This window comes from Symsagittifera roscoffensis, chromosome 8 (assembly GCF_963678635.1).
Source record: "Symsagittifera roscoffensis chromosome 8, txSymRosc1.1, whole genome shotgun sequence".
NCBI lineage: Eukaryota > Metazoa > Xenacoelomorpha > Acoela > Convolutidae > Symsagittifera > Symsagittifera roscoffensis.
The window spans coordinates 25,633,817-25,658,790 of record NC_087069.1 but is presented as its reverse complement, the minus strand read 5'-3'; the positions used below and the strand labels follow the sequence as shown (position 1 = coordinate 25,658,790).

At 35.6% G+C, this 24,974-nt stretch overlaps 4 protein-coding genes across 7 annotated transcripts in view; 2 read left to right on the top strand and 2 right to left on the bottom strand.

Annotated features, from left to right (window-relative positions):
• LOC134853417 (uracil phosphoribosyltransferase homolog) overlaps positions 1-6,536 on the top strand; it is a 253,203-nt gene extending 246,667 nt beyond the window's left edge. Inside the window, exons 3-7 of the mRNA XM_063869414.1 lie at positions 2,233-2,275; positions 2,731-2,863; positions 3,841-3,978; positions 4,364-4,486; positions 6,241-6,536. Of these exons, the coding sequence (XP_063725484.1) occupies positions 2,233-2,275; positions 2,731-2,863; positions 3,841-3,978; positions 4,364-4,486; positions 6,241-6,350 (547 nt within the window). The 3' untranslated portion in view covers positions 6,351-6,536. The remainder of the gene's footprint in view (positions 1-2,232; positions 2,276-2,730; positions 2,864-3,840; positions 3,979-4,363; positions 4,487-6,240) is intronic.
• LOC134853411 (serine/arginine repetitive matrix protein 1-like) overlaps positions 1-24,974 on the bottom strand; it is a 458,950-nt gene that overhangs the window by 342,106 nt on the left and 91,870 nt on the right. The window lies entirely within an intron of this gene.
• LOC134853413 (Golgi-associated PDZ and coiled-coil motif-containing protein-like) overlaps positions 1-24,974 on the bottom strand; it is a 340,830-nt gene that overhangs the window by 223,986 nt on the left and 91,870 nt on the right. The gene's annotated exons all lie outside the window — the stretch shown is intronic.
• On the top strand, positions 6,895-11,994 carry LOC134853415 (uncharacterized). Its single transcript, XM_063869413.1, has 6 exons — positions 6,895-7,340; positions 7,841-7,972; positions 9,865-10,039; positions 10,304-10,374; positions 10,921-11,125; positions 11,456-11,994. The coding sequence occupies exons 1-6, from the start codon at positions 7,253-7,255 to the stop codon at positions 11,808-11,810; spliced, it is 1,026 nt and encodes a 341-aa protein (XP_063725483.1). The 5' UTR covers positions 6,895-7,252; the 3' UTR covers positions 11,811-11,994.

Below are 24,974 nucleotides of genomic sequence, written 5' to 3'. Positions count from 1 at the left end.
GATAGAGGTATTATGACGAAATCAGTTCATCATTGTGATTGAATTACTAATCGTCTAAATACTATCCGCTTAGGGTGAAGTGGAGGTCTGCGCGTGTTTCGAAAGAAAAAATATGCTGGTCATTAAAAATATGACGAGAAAGCTGCTAAAATTTTGAAAGATTTTACCGAAAGTAATTCTCAAAATGAACATTGTTTTAAAAATTATTACCTTTGCGAGAAGCAAGCGATATCAAACTGGAATATAGACTTTTTTCTAGTTAACTAGTTTAACAGAATAACTTGAATCATTTGATAGCTTGATTTATTCATGAAGGTAATTTTCATGAAAATGTGGGTCCAGTAGTGTGGCGGTAAGGAACGGGACCATGTCGCGAAGGATCAAGCCTTAGCATCCGAGACCATGCTTGGCGTTTTTCTAATTCGATGAACGTAGTTCAGACTCTTCTATAGGTCGCGATGATTTGTTTTTTTGTTTTTTTTTCAGGAAAAAGTCTTGAAATTTATTCAGGCTCAAATTTACTCTTTCGCCGTTTGGTAAAAGGAAGGCAAACTGCACTATCGAATGTAAGAAACACGATAAAAGTGATCGGCTTCCAATTTTGGAAATTGAATTTAATTATCAGATTTCCCAGCGGAATAAAAATTTTACCCATTGATCCAGTTTTCTCAAATTGGGTTAGCTTCATCAACACAGTGATAATCATAACTTGTTTTTGAATTGCAAAAAGTTTTACGAAGAAAAATTTTGCGTGAATGTGAAGATTCGCCAACATAATGAAAACAAAGTTTCTGACTTTCAATTTGTTTTCTATTCTAGTTCCCTTTTTTAAATTTTATTTAACAAAAGTCTGGTTTGTGAATTCTCCGAGATATTTCGATTTAATCAGTTCTTAGCTTTATATTCGGTTGACAATGCGAAGTATAATTTTGTTATGGTTAAGATTCAAAGAGACAGCATTGTTTGGTTTGTAATTCGAAGATTCGCACTGTTAATTTTTGTAAAAATTTTGTAAAAATTTTATTAAAACCCAAAAAATAATGAACATTTAAAAACGAAAACATATCCCTTTTTCGTGTCTTCCACAAGTGTTAATGAATAAGTGAGTTTGCATAAAGGTCTTGTTTTTTTGTCTTGTAATTTGATCACGCTCAATATAGTATTTAGATGGCATCTCTTCAAAACGTTTTTGAAGTTCACATTAATTTTATGAACCAAATAAAAGACAATTACGTTCTCCTATAACAGTAAAAGTTAAGTTTCAAAATGTGGATTTCTTTTTTCAGTTTTCCCAGCACAATGATGAATTACTTATTCAAACAGTTTTTTCAAACTGGGCTAATTTAGTCAAAAAAGTGCTCGTCATAAAAACTTTTTTGGAATTCACAAGTTTTGTCGTTTTATATCTTCTTCAGTTCAATAAACACCTTCATGGTTTGTTTCGGTTATTGTTCCGACCATTGAAAATGAGGAGGAACTTTGTATTCGGGTATGTTTTAGTTTTTTGTTTGGTTTTCCACACAAAATTAGGTACCACAAATAATCATCGGTTTGGGTTGAGTGATGTATCATGTTAAAGCATATTCAGTCGTGATTTGAACGGCATAAAAATTTCTAGTGTCGAGAAAAACCGGTTTAAAATTTATGATTTTTCGTCCAATGATTTAACGAGCAGGCTCCTTGTAGAGCGATAGTCGCAGATCAGTAGTAAATAAGTTTTGCTTATTTAACCCCGAAAAATCTAGTAAAACTAGTTTTCAAAGTTTTTAAGCGCCATTCTGAAAAATGTCTGCAAAAAATTTCTGCCATCTTGAAAATGTTTGCAAAATTAAAAAATGGCCAAAAAAATATATTTTTTTGTTGTTTTCATTAGTCATTTTTCGAAGAAAACTGCTTTACAATATGCTTCTCTCACTATGTATATCGGAAAAACCAAAAATCTAGTCTTTCACTTTGTCACACCACACACAAAAAAAACCTTGTTTTTGTTTAATTTCTGTTTGTTTTTTTAATTGCGTACCATTAATACCATAATTTATCACCTCTTCCGCGATAAAACTGTGATGCCAACTTAGAATTAGAAAATTTATTTAAAAAGCTAGGTTAATTTAACAAAGACAATCTCCAGTGAGATTTTAAGAACCTATTAATATCAATATTTATATCCATTTCTTTATTTTTGAAGAGTATGAACGACCTTAAATCCTGCTCTATTATATGCACTTATTTCAGAACAACAGCCCGTGACAGGTTTGTGTTCGCGGCAGATCGACTGGTAAGTCGTTGTTTGCAGCTGAGTTTGACATTTAGAGGGGGGGGTCTCGGGAATTTTTCCGAGAACTGAGCATTTATTATACTGAGGATATGACAAACCTCACACCTGTTTTTGTCCGAGATTTGAGTAAATTTTCAAGGTTGGGCTTGTAAAATTGAAAATAAGAAGCCGTGAAATAAAACGAAGGGGTGACCCTTTTGGTTGAATAAACTTTGAAATCTCGATGATATGGGCGTCCGACACCAATCACCTCCCTGTTTTCGCTAATCTTGAGAAACTTTTTGGCTAAACTCTTATTGCGACTCTCAAAGTTTATTTCACATAAAAGCTCTGCATTAATTTTGGGTAGAAAATAGCAAAAATTTGTGTTGGAATCAGCAAAATGTTTTGGTTTGGAATTAGTAAAAACTTGGATTCTACCTCCGGCATGGTCTACTTGATTTAAGTGTTTTTAGATCAGACTGACAGTGGAGGCTGGCCTGACCCTGTTGCCCTACTCTGAGTTCAAGGTGGTCACCCCTCATGGCTTTACTTACGAGGGACTCACTCACCAGCCAGGCAACTGCGGAGTGTCTATCATGCGATCAGGTTAGTAGGAAAACTTGAAGCTGGCAACCATTGGGAACAATTAAGAAATGAGCACTGAGACAACTTATCAGTCAATCCGACTGCTACGTTTTGCGAGCTTGACTGTCCCAAGACACGAATTGCTTGTGAAAACTTATGGCGATTATTAGCGCAAGAAACTCTACCGCTAGACCAATGAGAAAAAAGTCCAGTTGTCGCGTGTTCCCGGTTAATTTGTTCTCAGATGTCACTTGTTTCCAGTTGTGGTTGCGTCGTAGTCTTGTATGCAAGTCGAACTATAGATTGCTAACTAAATCAGCCAGCAATAAATGGAAAGCTGTTATGCCATGTGATGCAACGCAAAATGTTGTTGCGTAATTATCGAATTTGTATAGTAGTTAATTTTTTTTTGTGTTGGCTTCTTTGCACGCTTCAACGATTTTGATTGGTATTGTTGAACATCAAGATTATGACTTTTTCTGTATTAAAACTTGCGAGAGCAAGTGTATTGTAATTAGGAACTAGAATTTCTAAGAATTATTTCGTATGAACTTTGTCAGTGAATTTGCAGAAATTTTTTGAGCATGCCTGTGTTTTAAATTTGTGGTTGTGATCGTGGTAAACCAACTTCGATTTTTTATCAATTCCATTTTGTTTTTTTTTCGCTCAAAATCTTTATTCCGCTTAAAAGTCTTCGTTTAAATCTGAAATCGGCTCAATCGCTGATAAAAACTTGAATGAATTTCATTTTGAGAGTGAAATTTCCCAGCGGATTAAAAATATATATTTATTGATTCGTTTTTACTCAAATTGGCTGAGTTTTTATCAAAAGTGTTTATCCAAAAAGTTTTTTTTTAGGTTTTTTGTTTTTCAATGGTTCGTTGACGCTTTTCCTGTCTGTTGACTATGCTATGTTAATAAAACTGCAATATACGCGATTTTCATTTACTTGAAGAACCACTTGAAGTTTTCTAAAATTTACAGAACCCAATTTATAGGGGAGGCAATGGAAAAGGGGTTGAGAGAGTGTTGTAAATCTATGCGCATTGGAAAGATACTAGTCACTACTGACGAAGAGACAGGAGTGGCCAATGTGTGCTACCTCAAATTCCCAGCCGACATCGCCACTCGCAAAGGGAATTAGCAGACTCTCTTTTCACGTTTACTCTGCCCTCTCTCTACTTCTCATTGGTATTTTTGGTATTGGGGAGAACTAAGAAACAAAATATTTTCATTCGAAGCAATTTTTGCCCAAAATTTTTTTGCGATGACAAAATAGAACCCGTAGAGCCAATTTTATTTTATTTTCCTTGGAGAATTTGACATTTTTTTTGGAACGCTTCGCCGTCCAAGTTTGGGTGTATAGGCGTGAAGTTAATGTTATGAGAAACTATTTGTGTTGACGTGTCGGCAAAAACTTCCGTGAAATAGCATTTTAGCGGTGGAGAAATATACCCCTAATTTAGCTGCTAAATTAAATCCCTCCTGTGGTTAGGGAACTTGAAAAGAGTTTTTGCGAAGTGCTGTTGCTGTATCCGATCATCAAATCAGGAGATACGTGTGTGAAGGCAATTGAGAAGTTACTAGAAAATGAAGTGCCTCAGGAGAGTATTCTGCTGCTAAATCTGTTCGCCACTGTTGAAGGTACGCTTACAATTCTTTTATTTGGACCATATCATGAGGTAGTGGAATCTACCACGCCATTGAGTTTAGTATTTTTAGGAGCAGATATGAGGTATGGAAAAGCCCCAAGTTTTAGTCTTGTTTTTGTGTCCAAGTTTCTTTGCAGAAAATAATGCGATATCAAAACGAAGTTTTCAGAACTCTCTATGAGCGTTACTCGATTACCGGCGTGTCTGGTTATATTCAGATCAGAATTATTCGTTAAAACATCAAAATCAGTATATCTCAAATCATGTAAATCTTATGCTTTGAGTACATATCAAATATCGTCCAGTTCTAGAGTTGGTGTTGTGCAGCTATGACTAGCGTCAAATCATCCCACTTCTGAAACGTTGCGGCTTAAATTTAAATGTTGTTTGCACGTCATGTATGCCTTTAATCATTATAACTACTATTAAGTGTTTAGTAGGGTGTGTTTTGTAATTCACTAGTGATCTGTAAAGGTGATTTCTGCGCCAGGCTAGAAGAGTTCACCAATCGATACAATAGGTATGATTATGAGTATTTTATCTGACTGTATGTTATGGGAACAATTTTACATGTGTCAACGAATATATATAGTATAGTTTTGTCATGTATGAAAGAGTTAAACATGCTCATTAAATCGACTGAAAAAATTGTTGACTAAAGAATTGAAACACATTTTTGCTGGATTGTAATTCTTCTTCAAAATGGGTAGTTATCATAGTGAATTTTTTTTTTCAGATTTACAACTTGTCTAACAGAATCACTGAATCATTCGTTAGCTTGGCGTGTAATAGTTTCTAATTCAGTTTGGCGCATAAGTAACGTGCATGCCTTGGACGATCAAGGTCGAATGTTCGAATCCAGTCAGGAGTTTATTTTTTTTCAAGCGGAAACTTGTTTGCTAAAAGATTATTATCAGACTATCGTTATTTGCTTATTTTATGTCGGCTTAGCTGCCAAAGCGCTGAATTTTTCTATCGTTTAAGCTTTTTCTAAATTTGAATAAAAATCTTTTTGGTATATTTCGGTTAAGGTGCTGGTTAAGAACTTTTACTGAAATTAATGAAAAAAAAAATCCTCTTAACATACGATAAAACGATTTTGCTCGCCTTGTTACAGTTTTTTCTCTGGGGGTAACGCATCAGCGTTGTGTCTAGAGTTATCATTGATAGATAGTTTACAATAATAATTTGGATTTTTTTGTATTCGGATGTGTTTTAATTTTTCTTCTTTGTTTTCCACGCAACGTCAGATACCACAAATTATCATCAGATTGGGTTGATATTATGCGGAATATTATAGTAAAGCCTTACAGTCAGGATTTCAGTCAGAGAAGCCTTTCAGTTCTCTTAAATAGGTCTTGATGATTTTTTTGGTTTTTTTTTTCAGGAATAAGTCTTAAAATTTGTTCACGCTCAAAATTGTTTTTCCCTGTTTGAGTTATGATTTTCATTTCTAGCGAAAATATATAAGTCACGAACAACGTGATTGATTTCTAGTTTCGAAAATGGATTTTAATATTCAGATTTAAAATTTAAATTTACCTATTGATCCAGTTTTCTCTCCAATTGCTTTGATTTTATCAAAAAAGTACCAATCATAAATTGTTCTTGAATTCGTTTTTTAAGTTTTTGATAAATTTAGAATAAGTAGCAAAGTCAATCTTGCTTTTATGATTCGAATATCTTTTTATTGCAAGTAAGGCGAAGCTCAGCTTCGTTTCTGTGTAACTACTTTTTTGTCTGTAGGAGCACGTTGCTTATCGGAGCAGTTTCCCGCAATGTCTATTCTGACGACAGAGCTATCTGAAACGGATATTCCGACCAACTTCGGAAGGAGATATTTTGGAACCGACTGAATCTGAAGATAGCTGCTGTAAAACGTTGTCGCATTACCTTCTCTTTTTGTTGCAGGTTTATTGAAGCAACGGCCTTTTGATTAATCTTGACAGACTACCAAAATGTCCAGTCTGTGAAGAAAACTTGAATTGAACAATGATAACACTTTTTGTTGCAGTATATTTTAAAATGAATTTTTAGAAAAAGCAAGATTTTTATGCATTTCAAGCTTATGAATATCCTTAAACAGGGGCGGAGCCCCCCCTCAGGGATTCGACCACCTACTGACCCAAAGGATCCCCCTTTGTACTATTTTGAGAACAGTCCCCCTTTTCGGCCAGTTTTTTTTGCCTGCAGCGCAAAAAGTTTGACCGAAACAGGGTCTTTTTAATGATTTGGGAGAGCTCGGAAAATCAATTTGGTCGACCTAAAATAATGACCAAATTTTCGAAATTTTTTTGATAATCCCCTCACCCCCTCAAGAAAATCCTAGATCCGCCCCTGTCCTTATGTGTGTATTTCAATACCAGGCCTCTCCAATGACCAAAGTTTTTTTTTCAGATATTGATTGCAAATTGAAGGCGGAAGCTACAAGTATACTATCTCCTAAGCCCCTGTGTAACAAAACCCCTTCTATTAATCAAAGTTAACGTGTTCTCTCATCTGTCCCATATCCCAGAAATTAGTACTTTTCTGATCCGATTATCCGACGCTTTAAGTATACAACTATCAACAATCCTCATAAGTAGCGAATAGACTATACAGCTGACGGGAATCAAATATTTTTGATGTTAACAACGACGGACCATACAACTAGTTTTTATCACGACTGCCCATAGAATTTCTAGCCAGACGATTTATAGGATTAAATCTGAATAAACGACTATTTGGACCGAAAAAGTGAAACTAACCCCTCAAGAAAATGTTTGGTCTGGATAATGACGTAACTTGTGCTTTGCTTGGCGGTGGGCTATTGGCATCCGCAACTTCGTTCAACATGCTGATGACAGGTATGTATGATGGTGTCCTGTTTAGCCTTCTGGTGAGCAAGGGTATTGCAACGTGTACTGGGTTTCTTTCCGTTGAAAGCTTAGATCACAGGACTAATCTGCAGGACTCCTCAGTTTCTTTGAATAGTATGTCAAGTAAACTATTCATTTCGACCGTTTAGCGAAACAGGTAACGTCCATGTTTAGGATCACAAAGGTCCTGGGATTGATTTCGGCCAAGTGTCGAAATTTTTGTCTAAAGTTCATTTTTTTGAAAACTTTGTAGAGAGACTATCGTTTGTATGCTTTTAAAGTTTTTTGTCGGCTTTTTTTTCTTCAAAAAATTGATTTTTCTTTTGATTTAAAGAGCGTTGACGGGTTATAATTTAAAGTCATTTTGATTTATTCCTGTAATTTTGAAACTTAAAGTAATTGAGTTTCTGTAATTTCTCCCATACGACTCTCAGAGATGCAATCGTACTTCGGTACCCCACAGTTAGTAGATTTTTGTTTTTATTCAGGTCGCATCACAGGCATGTCATCTCTCTTGTCTGCAGTGATGACAGTGAAGCCTGACTTCAGATGGAAGTTGACAACAGTAACAGCTATCATATCCACTGCTTTGATGTCCTACAACCAGCTAGGCAGAGCAGGTACTTTCCCTAGAAATAATTAAAATTGTTTGCTGTTCCCTCCACCGAGAGGGAAGAAACTTTGTAGTAGTGTTTTTTTCCTGCGAATGTTGATACAACCTCTTAACGTCAAATGGAATCAAGTGATCCTACTAACAAGAAAACATGTTAGCCTTCTCTATGTTGTATTAAGTTTGGCGTTAGGTTAATTAAGCCTATTATTGGAGACAAATTTGGTAATTGTTTCTCATAGATAACCTTAGAAAAACGCCTGGTTTCATCAATAATTGATGTTCATGTTCCATGGGCTAGGAAATTGTGCTTGAGTTGATCTGATAAGCCTCAGCTTGCCCAAAATTCTACAAGTAAATGGTTTATGACATGAACTCAATCTAAATCCGCCGAAAGCCATCTATTAAACGTTATGCTTGGTATTTAGTTGAGACATTGCGTGCGGGAGAAAGATATTAAGTGCGGAGAAAAGAAACGGCGGTGCTAAAGACGAAAATGGAGATAATAACTAAGTCCTTGTCAACAGTTTTTTTCTCGTAGTTGGGGCTTTATCTTTTGATGACAAAAACATGCCTGTCTTTTTTCGGCGTTCCATTTTCCAAACTTCTCTTACACCTTTAATTGAACTTTATGTCGCTTTATTATCGATTCTCAGCAACTTTCAGGCACCTTGTCTCTTGGCCTGGAGGTAATGCGGTTGCATATGGTCTGGGCACCATATGGTCTGGGTTTCGAGTCCCGGTCGGACTTTTTTTCAAAGTCTGAAACCACGATTTTTTTTGCGCTGTAAGCAGTTTTCATTGTTGTCTCAAGTGTTGTTGATGAACTCCTGTATCCTTTTAAACTTACTATCCCTGACTGGTATTTTTTCCGTTTTTTTTTGAGTTTTTTCTTATTTGGCCTAAATTTTTTTGGCTCATATTTTGTCAGTTTACTAAACTTAGTTGCATCGGTTTAGGGATGAAAGATTCAGGTCGGTTGGTAGTGTAAAAGTTCAAACTTATTAATCGCTCAATTTTTTTTATGACAACAATTTCCGTTGGCGTTTTTTGTTTTCGGCTTTGTTGGCATTGATGTCTAACCACGTGTTGTTGGCTTAGTGAACGCTCGGAAAACACTAAAAGATTGTTTAATGCTAGTGGTTCTATTTCTCGTCTGGTTTTCTGAGATAGTATTTTTCGTATTTCCAAAACAAGTTTTTTTGACTGTTAATTTCATCTCACTGTCTATTTGGTGGCTTGCAATGCTACTCTTTCGTTTTATCGCGAGTGATACGAAGCTCGGCTTCGCCTTTGTGTAAAAATGATGGATCCTTGGTCAAGACTTTTGCGCATTTTTTTCACCTAGAATAATACTTCAGTTATTAGCGAACAGTTGAATATGCGCTTGCATCGAAATTTTCTCCTGATAGCGTGAATCCTTTGGGAGTTCAACCATCTCTATTGATCTTGGAGACAAAGGTTTTGCCACTTAACTACCTTTTCATCAAATTTATTAAATAAAACTTGTTTTCGGCGGGAAGTTCGTCACATGTGCTGCTGCTTAATTCTGTCTCGAGATTTTTGTCAAGTAGACGTTGCGACTTAATTGTGGTATTGCAATTAGTGGTTATTGGTGAATCTTTTCTCGGTATTGCTTAGAATTTGTCTCAACGTACTCCATGTCGCACATTGATTTGATTTTCAGTAGATTGTTTTTACACACTGGGAAATATTGATCTCTAACGACAAAGTGAGCCGATAATGGTAAAAAAATAAGTTAATTCAGATTCGTTGAGCAAAAATGATATCGCCAGCAAATTGGCATTAACTATATTTTAAGATTTGATGCGTTTGACTAAAAATATGTTTTTACTCGGATCCGTGTCGTGTGATTTTAACTTCTCGAGCATTCCATTTCAGCCACAGTCACTCTTCCACTGCTCGGCGAGCGACTCTCCCTCCAACTGTTCGACTCCTCCCCCCTCCCTGCCACCACTGTCCTCATCGGGGGGATGTTGGTTGGGTTCGGAGTGAGACTGGGCAGTGGGTGTACCAGTGGACATGGACTCTGTGGAATTCCCAGACTGTCTAAAAGGTTAAATTTTGTTATTGCAATCGAAGATTATTAGAATTAATCAAGACACGTTAATACTAGCAAGGTTAATGTTAAGATCCTGTAAAAGAGTTTTTTGAGGTTACTAATAATTGCGATGAAGATACACTCTATGTCATATTTCTTTCCCATTCTTTGATCGGAGGAATTGATAGGAGGATTTATAGTTAAGCCTGGATCATTAACCTGCGAGTTTTGTCCTCTGACTGATTAGCTATAAAATAATGATCCTTCTTTGATTGATAGGTCTGTGGCTGCAGTTAGTGTGTTCATGTCTGTCGGGATGGCCACTGCTACTTTACTTGACAAACATCCACGTATGTCAGTTTCCTTCTAAGCTTTTCTCAGAAAAAAAAACTCTTTTTAATCATATCAGTTGTTTTCAATTTATTTTTTACAATTCGAATAAGTTTGCATGACATCATTGTATGTAAACCAAATGAATGACGTTTTCATCATTTAAAACTGTAATTTTCCTGATTGTACTTTTCTTGCCTTGCAGTGATCATTTTTTCGTTCAGTTGATTGAAAGAGCTGTATAAAAAAATAATATGAGACAATGCTGATGATGACATTGGGCGTATTAAGCATGAAATTTTGTTCATGAAAAGTTTTATGATTAGGGTTTTTTCGTAAAAAGACTGAATGGCAAGAACTCGAGATCTTCACAAATATAGCTGTAGCGTCCTTTATTTGAGTTCAATGGATTTTTTTTGTTGGTTTTCGGAGCAGGAAGATTTTTTTGACCCTCAAGTTTAAGAGCGAATTTTGGTGGACCTCGAACCGATTTAGCTGCCATATGAGAAAACTTCAGGGGCTTCAACAACCAACCAGTGCTCATTTTTCATGTACTATTGTTTCAGTGATCCCCAAAGTCGACCTGATCGAGTCTCTTGGAGCCGCTCTATCAATTCACATGCCCAAATACACCCCAGCCATCCTCTCAATTCTCAACTTATTCACACTGTTCATCTGGGCCCAAAAACCGAAGGAGATTAAGGAGTTTGTGAACGCGTATGTGACTGGAATTCTATTCGCAGCCGGATTGATGTTGTCTGGAATGACAAGGTTACAGGCGCATTTACTATATGTTTTGGTTACTGCTTGTATTTTAGAACACCCAAGGGTTCAAGTAATTTTTTTTTGATGTTGTCTAGGATTTTTTTTCTATAATCGAGCAATTTTCATTGATATACTTTACCATTTTATTGGTACTATTGTGGATTTGACTTGTTTTTATACCGAAAATATTTCAAATTTAATGAAATTGTTGCTTCTCTGATTTTTTTTTTTTTTTCAAGTTAAAACTAAATCTGAAAGTATCTAAATTTTGTGCGGCCCAATGCTTGATTTGATTTGTGGCTATATAATTGGTTTTGAACCCTCTGATTCTTTCAGAGTATCCAAGATACTCAGCTTCCTCACTGTCAACAAGAACTGGGATCCCGCTCTCGCCTTCGTCATGGCCTCAGGAGTCGGCATCAACCTGCTCACATTCAACCTCATCTTCAAAAGGTCACAACCTCTTCTGACCAAGACGTTCAGCATTCCACCCAAGGGTGAACTTGACCGTCGATTGATTTTGGGCGCAATGATTTTCGGACTGGGCTGGGGAGTCAGTGGAACTTGTGTGGGGCCAGCTATGGCTATATCATGTCTGGCTGATAATGGACTGCTATCTTTGGGTTCTATCGCACTTGGAATGACGTTGTTTGAACTGAGTCAGGGAAATTTGAAATTCAAGAGAAGTTGACTAAGTTTCTCGAACCCTGGACTTTAAGAGAAAAAATTAATGCGATGAAGCCATTCAAGTGTGTTATATATTTATTTGTGATAATAGTCACAAGACAAACCAATAGAAGTTCAAACAATGAGTGATGGGCTGTTGTAAATTTTGTGTTCATTGAAATGGGATAAATTCACATTAAAATACCTTATCTCAAAGTGAAAAAGTTACTAGCCGTTCTCTGTGCAAGATGCTTTTTATGTTCCGACTACGGTGATAATTGCAAAAAAAATAATTAGAATGAGAAAACCGCATATACTTTTATAAGCCATTTAAGTGTCAATAAACGTAATGAAATTGCTTTTATTGGTCGTGTTGGTTTTTTTTCCAGAAAAAAAGTCTCTAAAGTTGTTCCCACAAAGTTGATTTTTCGCTGTTTCACTTTTTATTTCTTTTCAAGTTGAATTCAATTTCGTTTGCTAACAGCAAGGCAAGTTACGTCTTCAATAAGAACATTAGAAATTGCGCAAAATAAATAATGGTTGACTTTCGGTTTCGAAAGTGGGTTTCAATTTTAGATTTCCCAGCGGAATAAAAAAAATCGAAGTTTCTTCTTTCTCAAGTTGGGTGAAATTCATAAATAATACCAGGCAAAGGTTTTTGAAAGAGCTAACACGTGCATCATATCCCCTCCCCCGCCCAAAATTCGAAAATTAAAGAAAGTGTTTGCAAGTAAGTGATTTTTGATATATTTTCGGCTTCCTTGAATCCACTAACGCTTCTCCAGCTGTCTGTTGGTGCTGCTTATTAAGAGATATGAACGTAGTGAAGACTCTTATATTGGTCTTGCTATTTTTTTTTGCAGAATTTCTAAAATCTCTAACTACAGATGTGCATTAATACATATTGATGCATTTATGAATGCACTTAGCTATATATGCACTTTTTGAGTTCAATTGAAGTTTGTCTGCTGAAAGTGACGTTAATAGCACTCTCCAAATACGAACGTGGTAAAGGCCTGAAAAAATTTGAACGATTTCTAGTTTCGAAAGTGGAATTTAATTTTAAGATTTCAATGGAATTAAAACTTTACCTATGGATGCAGTTTTCTCTAGATGGGTTCATGTTAGTAAAAATGCGATAATCATTGTTTTCGTAAATTCGAAAATTGAGGTTTTTTCAAGAAAGTAGTATTTTTTGTGTACATTGCGTTCCTTGCTCTATTCTAATCTTCGATTGGCTTTGGTTTTTTCGGAGAACAAGAGTGTGAATTCAATAATCAGTTGACAAAGTTCTCTTTCGTAAATCGCTGAATTTAGTCTTGCCTTTACCAGTTCCCAAGCTTAACACCCCGCTTTTCAACAATCTTTTTCTCAACCCCTCTCATATAACCCCAGAATTAGATAACTCCACTACAATTTATCCTTTTTAATAACAATTGTTAGAATGAAAGTGAAACCTACTTGAAAGGGATTCGGAACCATAGCGTTGGTAAACATCAAAGCTTTAATTGCGAAAAGTTTTGCGAAACAAAACAAAAGAATATGCTCGCTTTCAAATACTGTTTAGATTTGAACAGAAATGAACTTGCCGGTCGTCCAGACTTTGATATGAACTTGAAAGCTAATCCGACTGGCATGATTCAAAGTAATAATCAAAAATGATTTGGTTTTTCCAAAATTGAATATGATCTTGCAAGTATTCTTGCTAATAATAGATAAATTGGCTGAATTCAATAAAATATGCAATTATGTTAGATGCTTGAGTCATCAAGTGAGTTAAGAATCGCTTCTGTGGCCTCAATTGGTACACTTAATTGGAATATATAATTCGAACATAATCGATATTAAAAGGGGGGTTAAATTGTTATGGGCATACCTTATTACGCCGTTATAAAGTATGAAGTGTAAACAGGGGGTTAATTAACGTAGGGTTAAAGACTGGGGCACCCCTTTAGCCTGCTTGATCTGCTCTCTTGGATCAAACGATACAGAATAGCGCCACACAAAATCGATTATAAATCGATCGAACACTACAATGCTCATAAGTTAATTTTTTAAAGCACGTTTAGTGCCTTTCAAACAAATTTAAAAAATAGTTCTGAGAATTTGAGAGTGCAGTTATTTATCTTGAGTTGTTTTAACGAACGTTTGATTCAGCCTGAGTCACTTAGCACAGTGAAACTCCGTCCAGCTTTAGGGTGCACATCTGCGTTTGTCTATGTTCTAGATATTTCAAATTATAGATTTGATTAAGTTGCCAAACTAATTAAGTGTTCTGATGCATATACTGTCTCACTATTGATTTAAATTACGAAACATTTTTTTTCTTCATCCTTTTTTCTTAAGTTGTCCCTGACAAATTTGGAAGCGTTGTTTAACGACACGTTTTTGTTCCGTGTTCCGACCTCACTCCAAAGGGTTGTTTCCAGCCGATTTTAGGTACTTCCAAAAAAGCTGGCAGAGGGTCGAGTATGTTCAAATATTGAAATCTTGAATCAAATTCTGAAAATAGTGCTATGAATAACCGATCGAAATGTTTCCCTTTTTTTTCAGACTAATTTACTCGGATGAATGACACCCGGAGACTAATTTTCCAATTTATCTATGATATTTACGTTACTGTGGCTGTTGTCACCTGATTTTTTCTAGTTCAAAAACCAATTCAATCCCTCACTAAAAACAACTGAAAATTGGAGGGAACAATTTAAGCCAATTGTTTTTAAATGAAAAGATAGCCGTGGGTGTCTTTCATTTTCCTAAAATCTTTAACTGTGAAGTTAAACTAATCAATTATTCGGAGTTTAACCAATTGCGAACCAGTGTGCAATGTCTTCGAAATAGTTTCGTTAGTATAATTGAACAATCGCGAGCAGAATCGACTCTTCAACCGTTCTACTCCGCAGAAGATATAACTCTCGGCTTAAGGGTGTAACCTCTGGTTTTACAAAAATGTTTGCAGTGACAAAAATTGATCGCGTAAGTACCGATGCTATAGTTGAGTCTTATGCATTTTATAATTCTGTGAATTATTTCACAAAGAGCCTCATGAACACCAAAGCATCGGTGTTCAGTTGCTGAAGAAGAACTGTTTTGATATATTTGACCTATTTGGTTATGTTTGATATGTTAATTTTGGCTAAACGCTAGCGGCTCGCTAAACTAAAGCATAAAGTTCAAAATTCGAAAATAGCTGAAAATCATTACGACGAAGGTTATTTTCAATTCAACGGGCGTTTACCCAGGTTATGTTCTCTAAATTACAATGCAAGCTGAACACTGTCATTTTTCATACAATAATTTGAGAGCAATTTATAAAAATGTTGATGATAAAATGTTGAACTTCCAAGGATTTTTTTGTCTCAGTGGCTTACGACTGGTGCTTCTGTCATCTAGTTTGTCTTGTTATGTTTGTGAAGTATCGCAAAAGGTACTAGCAAAGCACCACTTCGCTTTTGTGTGTTAACTAAACAATTAGAAAATCATCCTGAGCGGTGATAGTCATTTGTCGTTGTGGTTCAAATGAGAATTTACTTCATATTGTAATCAATCATAGAAGAAATTAAATCTGAGAGAGATAAATAGTTGGTAGCAGGTGAGCTCTCGAAAAAAAGAAAGAACTGAATAAAAAGATGGAAATGATTCATTTTCATGCTATAATGGACAGTACTTTTCATAATTTACCAAATATCATAACGTTTGAACCAGTATCTTCATAATTTTCTTAGTCAAATTAAAGGCAAATTGTGGGTTTTTACCCTCAAAGTTTTTTCCTGTTCTCAGGAGTTTTTTTACATTTTGAACAATAATTTTACTTCGAAGGAGAGCAAATGATTTAAACTGCCCAATAAAATATCGTTACGGTATTCAAAGATGATTGCTGGGGGCAGGCAGATACTTTTTTCTACATTTGTATTAAATTTTTCTAACATCGTGAGCTCTTTGTCGAATAAGCGAAGTGAAAGCGTTCATGTTTAAACACTCTGTTTTATTTGGCCCTTGTAAACAATTAGTGATACGTAAATTGTTCGTTGCTCAGAACATTTGCTCATTTCTTTGACCTTTGTAGCTTGAAAGGCCGCGACCCTCAAACTCCGATTTTCCAAGTATTATTGTTTTTTTTCCCGAGAATGATGGCTTCTCTCTTTCAGAGAAAATATTAAAAACTGCTTGATCTTTCTGGCGTGTGCCTGTAATTGCAAAGGTTCTTGCTCGAGCTGAAGCTTGTGACACAAAACGAGTTCACTTTTTACCAACCGAAATTGCAAAAAAACTGTTTTCAGATTTATTTTTGTATTTTCGTTAGTTTTAGATTTTCGCTTGTGTTTGCGAATTGCAGTTTCGACTCTGCTCAATAATTTATTCCGAAGAATAATATTCTAGTTCAGATATCATGAAATTAGAAGAAGTTGATCCAGAACCATTCGATTTCTTCCTGAAATTGGCCCCCGATGCCAAGATTCAAGAGGACTGGCTGAGGTATATCGGAGTTCTATCGACAGTCAGATCTGGCTTTGAAACTGGAGATCTACTAAAACCAACCCAGCGATGGGTGAAAATTTTGCAACATAAACCAGACAACAAACCGTTCTTTTTTACTTTGTGTTCTAGTAGAAAAATCCAAGATATCGGAAAGAACCAAAATGTTGCTCTAACTTGTTCGCGTTTTGAAAAGGGAGTTTGGGTTACTATGGAAGGAAAAGCGTCTGCTTGCTTGGAAAAAGATGTTCTTGGGGAGTGTTGGATGACTTTGCCAGTCGAGGAAAAAATAGCTTGGCAATCTGCTGAAAATATCAGCAAAGTTTGCAATGATGATCTTAAGGAATTTAATTCGCACCGGGAAAAAACTTCCAGAGCATTAAGTGGTTTGGATTCGAGTGATATTAAAATTCCGGGGTTTCTAATGGGAGTTGTGGTCGAAATTGAGAAGTTTGAGTTTATGATCGAATATCCTGACGAAGTGTATAAAACGGATAATTTTGTGTTTGAGAAAATATTGTCTGAGGAAAATGAAGAGGTGAATAAAAAGTGGAGCGTGAAAAGACTCTCACCATAAATAATTTCACGTTGAACTCAAATTTGATTTTGTGATTTCTTACTCATGAAAGGGTTAGTTTCTCGAAACTAATTAATTGGTTGTAGTCTTTCATGAAATGTATCTCTATCAGTGTTTAATTGCTAAATTTAAAGATTCAATATAATTTGCTGAAATATGATGTGGAATAAATTTTATGCAACGATTTTTTTTTGCAATCGAACTAGTTTATATGGTTATGGTAACCTGCATCATTTAGCAGGTTTTGGAAAGGAACCATTAATTGTTTAAGAAAGCTGCATTTGAAGTATCGGCTTAAACCATAACTTTTGTCTAGACTTAAAGAGTAAAAGCATATCTTAAATTGCTTTTCTGTATAATAACAGAGTAGTTTAAATCTTGTAATAGCTTCAACATATTACGTTACCTTAAGATGGCCGTAAGATGGCCGGACGCACTGAGTCTGTGGTTTTAGATTCGTCTTTTTTTTCTAAATAACTGAAATGTTATAACTATTTTCATGTAACGAAAGGCTTAAAATTGAAGTGTACCTTTTACATGGTGCCTGACAATGAATAAGGCTTCTTGAAAATAACGAGCTCTGCTTCAGCTCAAAAATAATTGTTTATTACTTAAAACTATCTGTACCAATACTACTAGCTTAAGATAACCGTGTGAGTTTTGTCATATCATTTATCAACGAAAAAGAAATCTATGGACCTTAAAGATCAATCCATTAGACGTCAACGAAACAGTTATCCCAGTAAGTCTATATCGAAAGAGAATCGAAGGACGCAAAGAAAAGGAAAACAAGAAGACGGAAAGCAGAGACTGCATTTACTACCTAGAGGCAAGTGGATATTTAAAACATGAGACTAAATGAGCAAACTTTCTTTAAATCAATTAAGAGAGCAGATCTTTCACTCGGTTGAAAACATCATTTTCAAAATCCAATCAAAATCCAGCATTTTGCACTTTTATTTAAGGCATGAACTTGATTACTTTTAAGGTGTGGGGCTGGTTGTTCAGTTGTTTGTTTTGGTATTATTTTATGACATCCATTTTAGGCCTACCGACCCTAAGTTTTTTCTAAAGACGCCTTCGGCCTCAATATATACTCATTTTTAAGAAGAGTGCGCGCCGAAAAAGCAATTTTTTGGTCAAAATTTTCCAAAAAATGCCCAAAAACGGCATTTTCACCTGTTTTTTCAAAATGTTCCGACCCTGATTTAAAGGGAAATCAATCACATGGTCTGAAATTTGATGTTATTAAATTAGTGAAGACAATTGTACTGATGGTATCTATTTTTTTCAATGTTCTATGAGCAAAAACATCAACAATGGAGCAGACTCTGCTCTTTCGTGAGGCGACACTTCGCAACAGGCGACAATTCGTAACAAGCGACTATTCGTAACTGTAAAATAAGTGGCTAATACTGATTCAGGCGCAGTATTCCTCTCGTGCCGGGTGTAAGCGAAGCGGAGCAAGCTTGCCAATGCCGTGCTACGAATTGCCGCTTGTTACGAATTGTCGCCCCCCGCTCTTTTCGACAAACTTAAGCGTAGCTTTGTTGTATACTGAGAAGTTGTTTTAGTACAGACCCTTCTCGAACAGTGGGAAAAAATAATTGATTAAAGGTCGGTTTTTAACTCGTTTTTTGCCAAGAATTTCATGTGAGGTCAAGTGTGGTATTATATGAAAGCACTAGTGATCGTGATTCGGCTTTAGAAAAATTGTCTCAGAGCTGAGAAAAACTTATTTGCTTTTTTTTTCTTTTTCAGACTAGATTAGTCAAGAAATAGGACAGGAATAGGAGTCTGATCTCCAAGTTTATTTCTGCCTAAAATTTAACGCTATATTAGCTAATATTTTGAATTTTTAGCACTCTTTTAAGTTGTTTTCTTTATTTTTGAATATTTCTTCAATCGTACGGAAATTTCTGTGCTACTTCTTGGAAGCCGGCTATCTCTAAATTTAAGCAAAAGTGTACTTTTAAGGCTTGATCTCAGTTGAATCTCGGTTTAATTTGTGTGAACTATATCTTGCGCATCTCCAGTGTTCAGTAGTTTTTGTCGTTTGCTTTTTGTGAAATCGTGTCCGACAATAATGAGCGTTCGTTTATTTCGTTGAGATATTCCCCACGTAAGTTGACTCACAGTATTTAATGTTGGATGTTCAGGAATAAAATGGTAAACAATGAAGCAATGTGAAAGAATAGCGGTGTTTCATTTTGTTTCAATGGCGCTAATTGTAGTTTATTGTCAAATTTTGGCGTGTAATTACCAAAAACTATGGTTTTTTGGGCTCAGCTTCAATAATTTTTAATTAGAGGTTTTTGTTATCTCAAAACGAGTCCAGTCTACATTAGCACTTGCTGGTCCTCAATTTGAACATCAAAGAATCAAGTAAAAGTGTTAAGTATGGGACCAAACATCATAGGACAAAATGTCATGTGCGGCAACTTGGCATAGGACAAGTTGCCATGTAGGGTAGGTTAGTATAGGACAAGTTGGCATAGGGCCAATTGACTTGGGGCAAATAGTCCTGACACCCTTTAGAATTTCTTGTAATTGACGAATTATGAGCACAGATAAGTGCCTGTGTTGCAACCAGTAGAGACACTCGATTCCAGTCAAGTTTACTTTGATCGAATCCTTTTTCTGACTTTTTTGAAATTTAAAGTTTGAATTCAATTACCGTGCTTTAAGAAACCATGAATCTGGTGATGTTGGTCGGAGAGTATCGCGAAGAATTGTACTAACCAACAAGTGTGACACTTGAATGGAGAAAATGACCAAAAGGGGGCGAACTTATTTGAAGGACAAGTTTGATTAATTTGTGAGTATCGAGAACGAAATGTGGAAAGAATTTTTTTGGCAGTTATATATTTTCCCCATTATTCAGTTTGCCGAATTCCGGGGAATAAAAAAAAAATCTGCAAAATTCTGCTCTCAAAAGGAAACGTTTCATATAATGCTATCATATCATTTGTCCGGTAAGGCAAAAGATGCCAAAATTCTTTTGGCTCGACGATATTTTTAGTGTCTAAAATGTTTTTTGAGAAACTGTCCAATTTAACGCTTTTTTAAATTTTTTTTACAGGTAATGGCCAGCCTGACAATATTTCGAAGGTTCTTGTTAATAACACAAAGTCACCCGGAAAACTACTGGAAGAGTTCAAAGCAGAGAATAGTAAACACAACCGAAAATACAAACTGATAGAAAAAGGACCTGTCAAGATTTATGATGCCGTCACAACAGCTAATCATCGATTTCCAACAATTGTTGTGATTGACATGAATGAAGAAATTCCTCCAATTGAGACAAAATTTTTGGGTTACAACCGAATTTTGAGCTCCAAGAAATCTAAGAATTTTTCGGAGACCGGCAGTTTTTCTCCAGAATATTTCAGACACGTTCTTGAGTATAACGATCCAATTCGCAAATGTTCAGCTATATCAAGCGAGTGTATCGATACGAATAATTCCGACTCGTCTTCGAGCTTAGCCGAGCATTCCGATTGGACTACGAGAAGCAATAATGAAAATGACGCAACAGTGTCTATAATTTCCGACTCGTACGAATCCGAAGCCGAGTCGAAGCCATCGGAAGAAAACGATTCGGAAGAAGCCACACGAAAAGATTCAACATCATCGAATCGTTCGATTCTGAAATCGGCCTCGACTGTTAGTTCGGTTGATCGAACGACAATTGATAGTCCGAGAAAATCTGTTCAGTTCGATTCATCGTTGAATTCATCGTCAGATACTATTTGTGTAATCAGTGGCGATGAAGCTAATTGACTAATATTGAAAAATATTATATAATAGTTATAATATAATGTTTTTATAATCATAATAGTTCTAATCATAACTTTTGATCGAGATTTTATTGAACATGATTAAAGTACTATTATGATGAAATATTCCCTTCCTAACTAGTTTTGAGAAAGCCTAAATTCAGAACTAGTTATCATACAAAATTTAAAGCCTTTACATATTGACTAACTTTCTTTCAGTGATGAATTCATTATTTTGAATTGATTCAGATAAAATTGAACTTTTTAAAAAAATATTGAAGGGCTCAGTAAAACAAAGATAAGAAACAAAAACTGTATTTTCGATGAATAATTTTCTTCTCTAACGGTAATGAATGTTCCAGCAACTTTTGATACAATCTAGATTAATGCTGCTTTTTCCTTCAATGTTCTGATGACCAATTTATCTTTTCGCATCATCTATCTTTTATCGTGTATTCCGTTGTAATCAGTCGAAATCCTGTATCGACAGCGCTGAAGCATTGAAGCAGAAAGATAATTTTAGTAAACAAGCAAAGGTTTTTTTGGAATAAATTTTCTAATTTAGGTTATGTTCGGAACAGTTGATAGATACCAGTGAATTAATGTTAGAACACAGTATGATCATTGAGTCTAACAAATATTTAAAATTTCGCTCTGTCGGCAGAAAACTGACGTTAAATTTGATATTTATTGAGATAAGTAATCGCTCAATTAACTCAAAAACGTTTGAAGATGTTCATGTTTTTTAAAAGGATTATAAACATGGCCTCTTGATAAAAAATTGTCTTTTGAATCAACGAAGTCGTCTTTTGTGTTCACAAAGAGCATCAAAGATAACAATTGTCATATAAAGAGCTATTGAATTTTTTCAGTTTTTCAATCAAGTTTTGAATTTACAGTAGATTGAAGCTACTAGATTACCAGTCGATCATTTTACCATTCTTATAGCATTCAAATTTGAACGGATTTGATACTTCGTCTGCGGAAAAATGCCGGAAAAAGTGGATGTAGACAAAAAGAGGAGAAATAAAATGGCGCTTCTTCCTCAAGGTAATTTAACCTATAATCAATATTCAGGAGAAAAATAGTCAAAAAACGCAGCCGGGGATTTAGAATTCTCTATAAGTCGATCTTTTGTCAATCATTTTTTTCTTAAGTTCGACCAAAATGATTACCCCCCGAGTCCTCCCATAGGAATACAAAATAAAACTTCAACAAAGAATTTCGCGCCAGATGCGAACTTGAAAAAAACATGCCACAAAAAAACATCTGAAAAAAACATGCCTATCAGATCAATTTTTACATTTAAAGTACTGTACTTTAAAAACGCAGCCGGGGATTTAGAATTATCTATAAGTCGATCTTTTGTCAATCATTTTTTTCTTAAGTTCGACCAAAATGATTACCCCCCGAGTCCTCCCATAGGAATACAAAATAAAACTTCAACAAAGAATTTCGCGCCAGTTGCGAACTTGAGAAAAACATGCCACAAAAAACATCTGAAAAAAAACATGTCTATCAGATCAATTTTTACATTTAAAGTACTGTATTCAATTAAATTGTACAAATATAGCAGATCCTAGTCAGTTAATCAAATCTCTTTAAAAGCAATTACTTGGTGCTTAGTTTTAAGGTCATTCGGTGGTTGTATATTCAGAAGAATACCAAACTTACTATTCAGGCTTACCACATCCCTTCTACAGTCTTTTCTATCTGAACATTTTCAGTTAAATAAAATGAAATAAAATCGTTACGCTTGCAGCATCAATCGCCCATGATTTGTTTGTTACTCTTTTGCCACTTTTCTATAGTATTTCTTTCTTCATCTGTATCAAGACTTGAAACTGTTTTTGAAATTTGCGCAAGTTGTGGATAGCAACACAACTTGGAGAGCAACACAACTTGACATGCTGATTAAACTTGTAAATCATGCCTCACTCTCTTCTTCAAGTATTCACCATGCACGCTGTAGTGAACAAACAAATAGTTCCAATGGTTTACTTTCTTTTGACAAGAAAACCAGAAAACATTATCTGCAAGCTTTCGAAGAACTAAAACAGTTAAACCCCTGCTTGGAACCCTCAAAAGTTCTGCTCGACTTCGAAAAAGCGCCGATCAAGGCCTTCCATTCAGCCATCACACGTACCATTTTTAAAGGCTGCTTTTTCCCTTTTGTGCAAGCTAATTGGAGAAAAATTCAGAAGCTCGGCTTGGCTTCGTTGTATAGAACCAACGAAAGACTGCGACTTCTAATGAAATCATTCATTGCGTTAGCGCTTGTCCCCCATTAAGATCTGGAGCTGGGGTTCAAATTCCTGAACGATCAATTGTGCTAAAATTCTCCAAATCCATTTGTGGAACATTTTGAAAAAATATGGATTGGTGCAATGTATCGACAAAACGCCAATCAGCTTCCTTCCTCCCACATCTCTGGAACTAATTTGAGTGCGCGCAAAAAAAATCAAAAGCAAACGACAAAATTAGTGGAATCCTGGCATCATGCTTTCCAGATACGAATGGACTGTACGCACCGAACTATCCACAAGTTTATAGAATTTATTCCACCAGAACAAAGCTTAGCTGAGAATAAGCTAGCCAGAAATAGATCTGGAGAGAAGGTATCGAAGACAGCGACCTACGCAACAGCGCAGTTAGGATTGTCTGAGATGTTAAAAACTATTAGAACAATCGAGTTATATAAAGTTATATACTACAGGGACTAGCTTTTAACTTTGATTTCTGATTTCTTTTAGTCCTCTTATTTTAATTAAGCTTTCGGTTAATTCTTTTAGTTGTTAAACATTAAAAAACATTATTAAGAGTTGTCGCTTGATACTAATAGTCGCTTGTTATGAATAGTCGCTTGTTATGAATGGCCGACCAACCGTTTTTCTCAAGCCGTAATTTGCAGAAGGTTCATCTGGAATACTTCTCGAAAGTTGCTTAAAAACTACATAAACAAAACTCCAGCAACTGTTTCTCTGCTGTATTTTTGTATCTTGCTCTAAAAAATTGCCCCGCTTTGAAGTGTTTGTCGTGATCATTAGTTCTGTGAAAAATTTCACATTAAATCCTGCAGCCGCTAATGTATGACCCAAAAAGTGTTATGTGTGACCCAAAAGTTCTGTTTTAATCAGGAGAAAAATAGTCAAAAAACACATCCGGGGATCTAGAATTCTCTATAAGTCAATCTTTTGTCGATAATTTTTTTCTTAAAGTCGACCAAATTGATTACCGAGTCCTCCCAAAAGAATACAAAATAAAACTTCAACAAAGATATTTGCACCAGATGCGAACTTGAGGAAAACATGCCACAAAAGACTTCTGAAAAAAAAATGCCTCCAGATCAATTTTTACATTCAAAGTACTGTACTCAATTAAATTCTACAAATCTAGCATATTCTAGTCAGTTTATCAAATCTCTTTAAAAGCAATTACTTGATGCTTAGTTTTAAGGTCATTCGGTGGTTGTATATTCAGAAGAATACCAAACTTACTATTCTTCATCTGTATCAAGACTTGAAACTGTTTTTGAAATTTGCGCAAGTTGTGGATAGCAACACAACTTGGAGAGCAACACAACTTGACATGACGATTAAACTTGTGAATCATGCCTCACTCTCTTCTATCAAGTATTCACCATGCACGCTGTAGTGAACAAACAAATAGTTCCAATGGTTTACTTTCTTTTGACAAGAAAAACAGAAAACATTATCTGCAAGCTTTCGAAGAACTGAAACAGTTAAACTCCTGCTTGGAACCCCCAAAGGTTCTGCTCGACTTCGAAAGAGTGCCGATCAAGGTCTTCCATTCAGTCATCACATGTACCATTATCAAAGGCTGCTTTTTCCATTTTGTGCAAGCTCATTGGAGAAAAATTCAGAAGCTCGGCTTGGCTTCGTTGTATAGAACCACCGAAAGACTGCGACTTCTAATGAAATCATTCATTGCGTTAGCGCTTGTCCCCCATTAAGATCTGGAGCTGGGGTTCAAATTCCTGAACGATCAATTGTGCTAAAATTCTCCAAATCCATTTGTGGAACATTTTGAAAAAATATGGATTGGTGCAATGTATCGACAAAACGCCAATCAGCTTCCTTCCTCCCACATCTCTGGAACTAATTTGAGTGCGCGCAAAAAAATCAAAAGCAAACGACAAAATTAGTGGAATCCTGGCATCATGCTTTCCAGATAGGAATGGACTGTGCGCACCCAACTATCCACAAGTTTATAGAATTTATTCCACCAGAACAAAGCTTAGCTGAGAATAAGCTAGCCAGAAATAGATCTGGAGAGAAGGTATCGAAGACAGCGACCTACGCAACAGCGCAGTTAGGATTGTCTGAGATATTAAAAA